Below are 12,755 nucleotides of genomic sequence, written 5' to 3' on the forward strand. Positions count from 1 at the left end.
TGAGCTAGTGTGTCGAGTACAAGCAGCTTCTGCTGCCTCCAGATGCTGTTACGACTGTTTTCTTGATAAATTTTACTCAGATACTTGGTAAGACGATGGGGACCAGTCATAGGGCAGTGTAGTGTGAACTACTCTGCAAACAGCCTCAGCAGAGGTAAGGCGTAGTGATCAGCTCATTTCCGTCCGACCCTCTTGAAACCTTTTTATATAAAATCCCCCAGGGTTTTTAAGAGTATTTTCTCACTAAGGTTACGCAGTGCTGAAGCTGGGTGCCCTGACTATGGAGAAACCCTTGTTAGGTATAGTAGGGAAGGAAAAAAGGGCTTTATTTGGCAGATGCCATAGAAAGAGTGCTTAGATGTCTCCCTGTTTTTCCTTCTTACTTACTGCCAGGAAGTGTCCAGAGGAGAGGATCTAAGAACTCCCAAACTGCAAGCAAACACCATTACACTGAACTTGCTTAGAAGAAGTCTTTTTGCATAGGATATGGAGGAAGCATAGTCTTAAAATCCCATTCCTGTGCACTTGAGCTATGGCAGAGCTTTACCAGAGGAATGCTTTCACGCTGTGGGCAAGAATCTGTTTTGCTTCTGCATCATCTTTTTTAGCCAAAACTGGAGGTTCCTATTAATGCCCGTCTCCCGGATATTATTATTTTTTTTAATTTCACCCAGTTTATTTGTGTCGTTCTGTTGGACAGGGTTTGTCTGGAGGATTTTCCTGTGGTTGATGATTCTCAGCACATGCTGACGTCTAAATGGACTTTATCATCAGAGTCAGTTAGGAGGACTGAGTGGTCTTAGCTAGCAGGCAAACTGGACATCAGCTATGTCTCTTAACAGAGTCAGGACTTGCTTAATACTCCTGCAATCTTACCCGATTTGATCTCAAGCGTTAGCAATACTAGAACGACCGAGAGACATAACGCACCATCAGAAAGAGATTAAAGCCAGCCTGGGGCTTGTATTTGAGATCAACTTCAGAAAAGCCAAAAGGCAGCTTTGTGTTTTGGGAGGGGTTTTTAATGGTGTTTCGCAAAAGCAGCAAAACAGCCTGAATGCAACTCATTAACCAACGCTGAGCTCAGTTAATATACTGACTTCTCAGTTCGCCTGCTGAGCCACAGCTTGATTTTTGTTGTTCTTTTTCCAACTGTAAGGGCCCGACTCCAACACCTACGTGAATGAGATAAGTCTTCAGGTTCCGAGCCAGTCTGAATTACGACAGAAACTGTCTTCACTGTCATCAACCTGTACCGATTCTGCCAGCCAAGATGCAAGTGAAGGAGAGTCTCCAGTTATTCAGTCTGACGAAGAGGAAGTTCAAGTGGACACTGCTCTTGCTGCCGTAACTGAAAGAAAGGGTGCTTCAGATGTTAGTGATGAAAGTGACTCTCAAACTATTTGAATCTTAAAACCATATCCTTTAAGAATGACTTCTGAATGAATGAACACGTGAATGAAGAGCTTGCCTGTGTAACAATTTGCTAACCCAGCGTAACAGCCAGACGTTTTTACTTAGTAATACCGCCTTTTTACAAAATTGCCAGTCATGTGGAGGTTGGTTTTTAAAAAAAAAAAAAAAAAAAAATGCCTAAAGCACACACACTTTAACAGCAGACTCGGGGCCCAGGGGAGCAGTAAAACTGTTGTATATACTATGTATAAGAGAATTAAAGGGGAAAGATACAAGTTACTTTGACCACTAACCTTTAAATGGCTGATTGGAAATACTTAGACTTGATGTGTAATACTGAACCCAAATTGTTCCTTGCATGTTTTCAGCTGCTGCAACTGAAGGTTTAGGATCCAAACCAAAAAGAAAAGTTATTTTCTACTCTCTACTACCGACTGTCTGCCTACTGCCTTCGTCTACTAATGCAGCAGTGTCTACTCTCACACTTCTTATTCAGGACCAACAGTCATAGGTGTTAAGGAAAAAGAAAGAAACTGAAAAGGAGGAGAGACGCGTATTGAAATGTTAGACTCCTCGTGGAGCAGGTATCTTAGCATTGTATAAACTCACTCCTCTTGCGAGATAAAATAAAGTATTTCTATCCCAACCATGTCTTTTACTTGATTACCCAAATACTTTATCCATGACAGTGAACAGAGGAGACTAATTCAGAAAAAAAATGGTTATTTATAAGGGGCACCAGTGTAATTTACCTTTCCATAGTAGCATCTGTTTGACTACACTGATGCAAGCCAGCAACGTAAGGGAAATAAACCTGAATGAACTATAAATTAAGTAAGTGCGTACATTTTATAAACCTTAGGACCCATAGTCATCATCATCTTACTGCCATTTTTTTCTGCAGTCATTTTTCTCTCCTAACTTGAGGTCTGAACATGTCTAACACCTGTTTCTTGTCAAGTCTCACGCTCTATTTGCAGGGATCTGCTCTCCTTTGGGAAGGCTCCTGGCTTCTGCTCTTCATGCACGGAGGGAAGGAAGGTAATCAGAATCAGCGTAAGTAAAAGGCTGAGCTGCCACGTAGCTCCCTTCCAAAGACCTGCCCTGACAAAGCTAATGGTTGGGAATGAGGCATCTCCTGCTGCTCGCCAGCTGGGAAGTGGCCGGTTTCCTTAAGGATTCACTCTACCTCCTGTTACCTGACAAAGTGTTTCCTGACCCCTCTCTGGGAAACGAAAGCTAGAAGCTCGCTACCTACAATTAGATATCTACTATTTAACAAGGCATCTGTTGAGAAAGAAATTTGTCTTGAAGGAGCTTACTTTACTCACTCACTTTCCAGAAGACAGACAAAATGTCCAAAAAAGTTTTGTTTTTTTTATTAAACCTCGTAGTACAAACCTGGAAAGTAAACAAAAAACTGGCAATAAACAACATGAAGTCTTTCCTTACAAGGAAAGAGAGCAGAGCAGCGCTAATAAATTAAATGTCAAACTGTAAGCCATAGTCAGAAGTTTACTGTCAAGAGGGAAAAGTACACAGCAAGGCCATAAAAACCAGACAACCACATTTGAAAACACTTGACTCTGTTTATGTTATTGTTAAATATTCCAAAACAGTTCAGTCTTCTGCAACAACAACCAACAAATTGTATTATAGGACTTTCCTGACAGTCACCACTGGCAAGCTCAGTGCAATATGGGTAGCTACGGTATTGTTGAATTCAATTACGAAACAAAACAGTTTGTGAAAACATTTTCCCTTTTTTATTCCACACATACTGTACACACAACCAGAAAAGGGCAACAGCTACTCCATTATTATTTTTTGTTGTTGTTCAGTGATGTAAGCAGCACTTATAAATGTTACAAGAAAAACCCTGTAAGCATCCAATCCAACCGATGAAGAAAGTGAAACGTAAGGCTTTTCTTCATCTTGTCTCTTCGCCATCCCTCCCCCCACCCCAAGAAAAGGCTCAAGTATTTAAAAAAATTTACAGGCATATGTACAAAAGGTGTGATTTTTTTTTTTTGTTACAACATGAAGAGAAAAAATAGACAAGATGAAAGCAAATGCATCTTCACATTCAAAAGAAATATGCAGACCTGCTAGTGGCTCTAAACGTGATCATATAATGAAAGAAATTCAAAACAAAAATTAATGCTTGACTGTGTAAAGGTGTGAAAAACAGCAGTGGAATGGAAATGGAATGTTAGAAAGATTGCACGTCTATGACAAAAGAAGCACTTATGGCTTCAATCACTTTTTTTTCTTTTTTCTTTTTTTTTTTTAAAGGATGCTATTGAAGGGTTTTTTGATAAAGTAGCCAACAGCACCAAAAAATAACAGAATGGATTTCCTAATGAAATCAGGCACAGTTTTCCCTCACGTGACTCCTCAAGGCAGGCAGTCTTTTTTCCTCCTTTTTTTTTTTTTTTTAAAGTTTTTATTTTTCCCCCTCAAAACAGATGCATAGTGATGTGCTGGTAAAAGAGAACATACTCCAAATCTCCTCCTTTTGCCTACAGTTAGGAAACAAAGTCCATCTTCAGCTGCCATAACCTCCCAAAGAAAGTGTGTATTCTCCAATTTAAAAAATTACAAAACTCATCTTGCCGTGACAGAATAAAAGACAGCCAAAGTAAAGCAATTTCTTTCAAGTTTTTGTCTCCTATCCCTTTTCTCTCTAGAAAAATCTGCTCACATGACTGGAGAACAAATTAGAAAACACATCAAACTTTAACCTATTCAAAAAATGGGTTAAAAGCCTTTTTTCAGTTACCAAAAAGGCTTTTTATTTTTTCAGCCATAGGGACAATACAAATTAATATTTTATCAGCCCCTTGCCGGTTTTAAAACAGTGAACATACGGCAGTTTAAAAAAATCAGACTGCTGTATCTATCTATTCTAAGTACAAAAAAAAATTCAACAGTTTAATGCTAAAACAAAATTAGTTCTCTAAAACCAGAAGAAAATCTTCTTTAGAGCTAGTGCAAAGACAGCTTGTATTCTACAGCAAGTACTCCAAACTATGGTATAATAATTACAAAAAATATATATAAATTGACAAAATGAGAGTGTTGGCATCTTCAGGATTAACTTGAAGCACTTTTGGATGAACTGGAGGATGAAAGCCTAGATGATGGCACGTCAACTGTAGCTCTCTTACGAGGTCCTCTTTTTGGTGTAGGCTTGCTGATACAGTTCTCAATGCTGCCGTTTTTACCAGATACTTTTCCACAGATTTGATTGACTAGACTGATTATTTGTTCCTGTTCAGGAAGTGGGAAAAACAAAAACACAAATTAGCATCTGCTCTTTCTCCAGTCACTTCTGGTGGACGGAGATGTAGTGCTGCCTTTTTGACTGAAAGCACTTAACTGGGGGGGGGGGGGGGAATCTATACATTCACAAACTACGCAGAAGCTTGGCTCACATACTACTTATTCACAACCAGGAGTTTTGTAAAAGGTACTGTGTAGTCATCCAAATACTGCCCTTGCTGAAGCTTCCCCCCTCCAAACTTTGAGACGGTAATCAGCAGAACTAGAAACGTCTGAGCGCTGGCCACTAAGCAAGAGTAAAGAAGCCGGGCTGCAAGGTTACTTCACTAGGGTCCAAAATGTTCTTCAGATACGATTTAAAACCTGCTGCTGAACAGAGTTATAAATGCCATAAATTTAAATCCACAGTAACATTGCTTATAATGTACTATTTACTAAAAATTTCTTTAAAATTTAAGAAGATTCCACTTCTTCCTTGTGACACTGCTGTCACTGGTTATGGGATGCTACGTCCATTTAATGCTTTTTAGGATCTCTGGGTGTCCAGGTGCTCTGAGCCCATGCATAGAGAAAGCCGGCTTGCTGCCATGCAGAAAAAGTGCTACAGGTCCATGGCACCATGAGGAGCAAGAGACAGGAGCCCCTGAACTGCAAATCAAAGTGTCTTGGCTACAACGCCACTCCTAATTCCATTACATTCAGGGATTTGATGAAGTTTGGGGGGGGGAGATTTTTCTGAACTGGCTGTCCCATCCTCCTAAGAATGTTATTTTTGTGCAAAGTTGAAACAGCCTCTTAATTAAGTCTACCTAACAGTTAAATAGATTTAACAAATGGCATTTGATGTGCAGGTTCTCTCTCTCCTCATTCACAGCCCTCAAAAAAAATTCTGTAATAAGAACCAGGCGTGCAGTTAGTATCTTTCAGAAATGTAGAAACTTTGTGACAGTTTTTTACATTTGAAAAAAAAATCATCATCATCATCATTATCCAGTACTGAAGGAGAGGTTTTTCTTGCCTTTCCCAACGCAGCCTAAAATAGCTGCTTTGTAATTATAAAACCTAGCAAAAATCGTTATCGTATGTGATTCTGCTGGAAAGAGTGGCTTTGAAAACCACAATAGAATTAACAGATCTGTGAAAACACAGGATGTCAGGGACTGAATAATCTCAAGAATAAGAGAAATACATTAAAATTTCTGAATAACTTCCTGAAACTCTTTGGTGTTTATTGCATTACAAAGGCAGTTTCACTGTTGTCTGGGCTTCTTAGGTTGTACTTGTTTCTATCTATAGTACCTGATACCAGAACAGGGTCTACAATTAAAAATGAACAAAGCTGCAAGGGCATGATCTGCCCCAGATTACTTTGACTTTTTGGGTTTTTTCCCCATACCTCTATGCGCATACATCAGAAACTGCTGAGAAGCCTGTTGCAAAAAGCTTCTTGTACCAGCACTGATCTCCAAGAGCTGATTTTGCAATTTCTCCTACTGCTTCACTATCCACAGCTCAGGCTAATAGTAAAATGCTCCCCCGCTCTCTCTCTATTCCCCCCCATCCCCTCACACACACTGGCTGTCCACAAATGGAGCTAACTAGACAGGTAAAGAGGCATTACTTGACTGTACTGTGTGTAGCATTAGCCCAGAACCCAGGCACAGTCCTAAATCACCAACTTGAGTTCTGTGATTATTCATCGTCACATTGAGCCATTCAGCCATTACTGGACCTCTCATCTACAAGTGCTCTACAAGTTTGCCTTAACGAAGGTTCAGGCTGGACTGGAGTAAGTCAGCGTGAACTTTCAGTTACCAAGAGAGAGAAGTTATCCTAAAGCACAGAAGTTATCATAAATTAACCGGTCAAAGCATAGGCACACTTTCAACAGCATCCCGAAGTATTAAATGGCTTCTCTGTTCTGTAACACATAGTCATGCAGTTTATGCTTCAGGTTATACATCTTCATAATCATGTTTCCCTCTATTTCTTTTACTTGGCTCACAATAAAGCGCCTTCTTCCCACACCAAAAAAAAACCAGAAACCAAACAGCAAAGCACAGTCTCCTGAGGTCTCGGTAGGACAAAGGCAGAGCTAAGTCTAGTCCCAAGTTTTCAGTATCAAAGCTCACCAGCATCACAAAGCTGTATCATACAGACCTCATCATAACGGTACATCATTTTCAGTCCCCGACAAGACTTCTGTTTTTCCACATGCCGCAGGGCACACTCCAAGCAGAAGACAACATTTTCATTCTCCTGTACAACCTATAAAAATGCAGAGGCGGGGGGGGGGGGGGGAGAAGTGCAGTAAGCTCTAAATTGTAGCCATGTTACACACACAGTATTTCGCATTGCAATGTGTGAATTATTAAACCTGTATTTTACTACAGGTTAGTGGAAGGAGGCATAAACAAGAAGCATTACACATTGTGAAATGATTCGGCATGTGTAAGAAGAAGAAAGTACATATCCCTTTTTGAGTGCTAATGTTGGCAAATACATACAATTTAAAAAAACCCCACCAATAGCAATGAAGGCCAAATCCAAATAATGATATATGCATAAAACTTTATTGGTATCTAGTATGTAACCTAAAGATTTCCTGAGAGCAACTGTTTCCCATTGTGGGAATGGGAATCCCCAAATGCCATCTTGAATAAGGATAAAATCAGCAGCTTAGCCACATGATTCCTCAGCTACTGTCTCATTCAGCAGAGGTCACATTTGCTCAGCGGGCTACCTGCCAAGCCTACGCATTCAGCTTGGAATTTGACAACCAAGTTGATTTTTTGTCCCTTATTACTGTTAAGAGTGACAAGGAAAAATCCTTCCCTCGATTACACTTACTCCAGAGCAAACGGACCAAAATTAAGAGGTTTTGGCTGGTTAGTTTTTTAAACAAACTCATTTTGAAGTTACTTCAAACTAGTGCTGCTTAAACATGTCTTAGCTGCTCAGCAGTCTTAAGACATGTATAAACTGAGTATATTCTATCCTAGGGAGGGAAACAGCTACATCTTGTTATTTAACAGTTCCATTGTATTGCCATCAAAAGCCTAACATTTATAACCAAAAAAGCCCAAAAGATGACAGAAAAAAGGACTGAATGTGGACTCACATACTGTATTATGTTTATTTAAATATCTGATCTTGGAATTAGGTGGTACATAGGGTTGTGGGAGGGGCTTTTGGTATACTTAATGAAATTGCTGTATTTCTAGGTGTTCTGCATAGAGCTAAAAACCTGAAGGTGTCACCACAGTGATTAGCACACCTTCAAAAGCCAGTAGGCAGTTACTTCTGAAAAGAGAAAGTTTATGGGCATGACTTCCGTTTTTGAACAGGCAGGTTGGCAAACAGCATCTTAGCTTGATAGATAGGATACATCTACCCTGCAATTTGGCTTGCACGGAAATTGTCGCAGCACAGGCGGGAGCTGCATGCCTGGGACTTGGGGCATGTATTTTGAGTCGCTAGCTCATCCCGAGAACTGTTCTGCCATGACTCACTACTACTGGCAACCTGCAGGGATCTTTGTTACCCCTCCCAATGCAATGCAGACATGCTCATGGGTGTCCGAGCGCGGCTGAGTGACTAGTTTATCCCTTCCTTACCGGGGGAGGGAAGCTAGCTGACACTAACCGTTGTCTTCTGTCATCACCACTGCCCAAGGCCATAAATGTTCTGACACAAACCAAATCAACATCTCTGTGTCTTGCGTGGAGTGCATGAGATGACTCTAGTCATGTGCTGTCTCTCAAATGCTTATAGTCCATTACAGTACGTTAGAACAGGGGGGACAGTACCCCAGCGGTGGCAAAGGATTTTACTCACCATGGAAAGATAGCACAGGTGCTGACAAATCTGACATCTCCTCTCTGACGTTTCTAACTGCAACCACTTTCGAGGCTTTTTCTTTCCATCCATCCCCGTGCTGCTGCTGTCGTGGCTGCCATAGCGCGCTGAAGAATGGAGACCTGCCTCATAAAGCTGCCGCCGCTGCCTCAGCTCCGTGTCCCTGTGAACGTTTTAATGCAATTAGACATTGGCATCGCCTCATACCACCACAAAGCCATGTATAATCACCCTTTTACCACGATCATCACTGAAACCTTAGCTCCACACAGCAAAGCCCTGAGTGTTGTTGGAGGTTGGTGCCATTCCCTACACATGGTGAGAGACAGCCAGCACCACAGAAACGCTGCCTAATTGCAAAAGCTATCTCCGGATTTTAACAGCGACCACTGTATCAAGCCAGTGGTTCTCAAACTGCTCCACAGAGAACTGGGGATTGCTGAGTACTTCCTGGAGGTCGATGGTTGCTCGGGGCCATGTGGAGAGTCGGGAGATGTGGCTAACATGACTGTCATTCCTGAAGTTGCCAAAAGCCACCTTGAGGAGGAGGAGCCGTTGCTGTCAGGAGTAACATAGCCACCTTCATCAGGAGGCAGAGATGAACCAAGGACCTGCTGCCGTGAGGTGCTTCAGGCAGGAAAGGGGGAGCAGGGCAAGTGATTGTGCCAAAAGACGAAGATCTTGCTGTACACCCAGGGGAAAAAGAAGGAGATGTCAATTAAGAGCAAAGACTAAGCCCTCTAGCCGCCCTTCACCCACGGCATCCGCAAGGTGGACAATACTTCCTATGCTGAACTATACAGCATTAGGAGAGCAGGTCGAGTTGGAGCCGAGTGGAAGACGGCAAGTGTGGAGCGAGCTGAGCAGATGGAAGGGGAGAATAAAAAAGCTCACCACCAGGCACAGCTGAAGATGGGTGGAGAGCCAAGCTAAGCAAATGGCATGGGCAAACTGAGCAACCAAGGCAGATCAGGAGAGGAGGCAGCAAAAGACACAGAACAAACAAGCAAAACAAAACAAAGGAAAAAAAAATATGGTACAGTGTTCCACTTTGGTTGGGTTTTTCAGGTTTTGTTGTTTGGGATTTTGTTTTACATAAGCAGCCACAGGAAGGACCGATATCCTCCAGAGAATTCCAACCTAAGCATAAGAACAAGTTTGAGAACCACTCTGATAGAGGTCGATGTGATGGTCTAACAGCAAGCACCAACATTTCTGTTTCACCTTTCGCACTTGCAGACTTTTCCTCTTCAAGGAAAAAAAAAAAAAAAAAAGCACTTGGAAGTGATTATTCCCACAGGGGAACCAGCTGCAGGTAAAGCAGTCAGCACACCTCTTTGTATTTCTTTCTGAACACTAAAACAACACATGGGCTGTTTTCCCCTTCAATATGTCACTGGAAATTTTCCAAATGAACATGCTAGTTAGTTAAATACAGTTTGTAGATTCCATTCATCAAAACTTTCTTGACATCTCGAGTACCAGTTGTCACAAACTTGAAAGATAGGTAGCAACTACATGGTAGGGAACAAAAGAGAAGATCATTACACAGGAAGCCAGGCAACATTATATTTTCTTTTATTACCTGTCTTAAGAGAAACCCTAAACATGTTTCCTTAATACTGGAGAGAAAAAGGAGTGTGAAGTTTTTTTTCTTTAAAACGTTCAAGTTCTAATGCAAGATGCGTTAGCACCCATGCATAAGCTGCTTGCTTATTCAGTGGTTTAAATCAAGACAACTTTCCGTATACAAAGTACCTTCTACAACCGTAGTATAACAATCTTGCTGCTAAAGAGAAGGGTTCCCGGTGCAAAACCCATTACAGGCATGGACTGACAGTGGCTACTGCTGCCAAGAGGTTGAAAAAGCAAAGAAAGGTATTTAACCACTTGGCACCACGTAGCTCACCTAATGCATCAGGAAATCTTGACTCTCAGCATCAAGGATCAACAAAATAGAAACCCAAGGCAAACTGTAGTTTTAATTCTTTGATGGTGCCCAAAGTAGGGAAAACTTAGAGTAAGACATCCTAACCATGGGCACCCTCACATCAGATACAGCCAAGGAAACTGCTTCTTCCACATGTGGCTGTCTTCAAGTATGTTTGCTGGGCTTTTGCTTGGTTAAGTAGGTGAGACATGCGTCTGAAATGGTTACTTACGTCATCCACCTCTGGAGTCTGTCAATGAAAACAAAATAGGTACAACAGGCCCCCAATTCGTTACCTGAGCTCTCCAAGAAGTGATGATATCGTACTCAGAGTCGGTCCATTTTCCTTTTTTGCTTCTGCTGTTGCAATCTGATAAAGCAACTTTTCCATTGAAAATGGCTTGGCTATACGTCGTCTCTTCATTTCCTGGGACAGAAATTGCCAAATTAGTTCTTAAGCAAATTTCAAAATAAAAAGTTATGAAGAATGAATTCAATGTAGCAAAAAATAGCCTTTTAAAACAACCAAAAGTAAGAGCTTTCTCTAGTCCAAATTAAACAAATTATTTATGTTCCTAACTTACATCCAGCACCTAACTTCACAATGAAATGAACGCTGATTATAAATCAGTCCTTTCAGGGGAAAGCCAGGTGCCCAAGCGCTTCACTGAATTGGGTCTTCCTGTTGAAAGGACTATGAAACAAGGTTTTCTGCACGTGCTTCAGGTGAACCAATGCCACAGAAAAAAACCCTCTAAAACCTAAACCAAATGCATGCTACCAGACAGTCACAATCAACTGCTTTCTCAGAGAATACCCTAGTGCCTATCATATCTAAGTTTGGTTTTGTTCCAAGTCACCAGTAGAGAGCAGAAAAGTACCTGCAATGCATGATGGCGTGTATGCTAAGAAATCGATCTGTATGCTATCTTTTCTTCGTATGTTTTACTGTGAAATTTAATGCAGAGAAAAGGTAGGCAAAGTCTGCATATACAAAGAGAATGAAGCAAAATGCAAATACTCCACCACATTTCGGGTATACCCTTTTTTCAAAAAAGAAAATTAAACTTCGTCAGTGGAAAAGACAAGGACGGGAGAGATGTCAAGAAAATGAGAAAAATAAAAAGAAGGATGCCCAGGCATAGATTAGCTTGCAGTCCACTGAAGTGGAGGAATCAACAAACACCTCAAAATTCTCTCCCTAAAAATTCATTTTTTCCTATGGAGGCCAAGAGGAGCTACCCAATCACTTAAGCTCAGTAATACACTATTGGCACTCTCAGCCATCCAGCAAGATCTAGTCTTCTGACCTGCTTGAAGCCCAGGACTGCTGTTATTTTGTATCTTTTAAAACATCAAAAAGACAACAACTAGCAAAACAGGTAGATGTCAGGGAAAAAAGCTAACAGGCAAAAGAGGGGGTTTCAGTTCTGCTCAGTTTCGCCTGTTATCGGTTCCTCTCTGTGTAAGCTTTTAAAGCTATGTCCTTCATTCCTGTCAATACAAACTGACTGATTTTGGTAGCTTAAACCCTTTCGATAATTCCCATGTAGGCAAATTCCTTCATTTACTGCACAGCCGAGAAAGGTCTAGAGTTTTCCCAGTGTCTGAAGAGGTATGTTTTGTTTTATATAGAGTCAGACAGCTTTCAAATGACGCTAGCACTGGAGTGTAATGTGAAGGTGCCATTTTGGTTAGGAGTTAAGCCCACCAAATACCTAACTCAGCACAAACAAAAATGAAGATTCATCTTTAACCTTAATTTTTTTCACCCTGTTTTGTAACCCTAATTACATGCTCTTGGTATTTCTTTTATCAGAACCAATATATCATAAAATTAATCATTTTTAATAGCACCGATTGTATGTATTGAAGTGATAACTTTATATATATATATATATATATATATATAAAAAATAAAATGGATTAGTAACCTTTGCTGACCAGATAGCATTCAAAAGAGGGTCACAGGTAAGAAAAGCGTTCTTCAGAAGGTTCTGCTAGAGCCTGCTTGGGCTCAGAACAGCTGCACTTTTAGGAGTGGGATGAGAAGTTTTGTTGCACGTTAGATTTGCTTTGCACGTTGTCCAAGGCTGCATAAGAACAGCCACTCCAAGCCAGATCAAAAGCCCGCACAGGCAACACACGCAACCAGGATAAAAGGCCACAGTGGGTGGCTAGAGAAAAAAGCGAGGTACGCTCCTGCTGGCTGGCAGCTCAGTGACCTCCTGAGCCCGAGACGGGTCTGTGCTGCGTTTAAGCACAA

General features: G+C 41.1%; 2 protein-coding genes across 3 annotated transcripts in view; one reads left to right on the forward strand and one right to left on the reverse strand.

The window, feature by feature from the left end:
- The window catches only part of DTNBP1 (dystrobrevin binding protein 1), a 70,889-nt gene extending 68,827 nt beyond the window's left edge, over positions 1 to 2,062 (forward strand). Inside the window, exons 10-11 of one of the 2 annotated variants that reach the window (XM_076330596.1) lie at positions 1,160 to 1,374; positions 1,785 to 2,062. In XM_076330596.1, coding sequence (XP_076186711.1) covers positions 1,160 to 1,374; positions 1,785 to 1,805 — 236 coding nt within the window. In that variant the 3' untranslated portion in view covers positions 1,806 to 2,062. Of the gene's footprint in view, positions 1 to 1,159 lie in introns of both variants that reach the window. The other variant, XM_076330595.1, reaches the window with a different exon arrangement.
- Positions 2,063 to 2,773: 711 nt separating this feature from the next.
- JARID2 (jumonji and AT-rich interaction domain containing 2) overlaps positions 2,774 to 12,755 on the reverse strand; it is a 234,870-nt gene continuing 224,888 nt past the window's right edge. The window contains exons 15-18 of the mRNA XM_076330593.1: positions 10,786 to 10,916; positions 8,539 to 8,722; positions 6,862 to 6,969; positions 2,774 to 4,689 (exon numbers count right to left, since the gene is read on the reverse strand). Of these exons, the coding sequence (XP_076186708.1) occupies positions 4,513 to 4,689; positions 6,862 to 6,969; positions 8,539 to 8,722; positions 10,786 to 10,916 (600 nt within the window). The 3' untranslated portion in view covers positions 2,774 to 4,512. The remainder of the gene's footprint in view (positions 4,690 to 6,861; positions 6,970 to 8,538; positions 8,723 to 10,785; positions 10,917 to 12,755) is intronic.

The sequence above is a fragment of the Aptenodytes patagonicus genome, chromosome 2, assembly GCF_965638725.1.
Source record: "Aptenodytes patagonicus chromosome 2, bAptPat1.pri.cur, whole genome shotgun sequence".
NCBI classification, from domain to species: domain Eukaryota; kingdom Metazoa; phylum Chordata; class Aves; order Sphenisciformes; family Spheniscidae; genus Aptenodytes; species Aptenodytes patagonicus.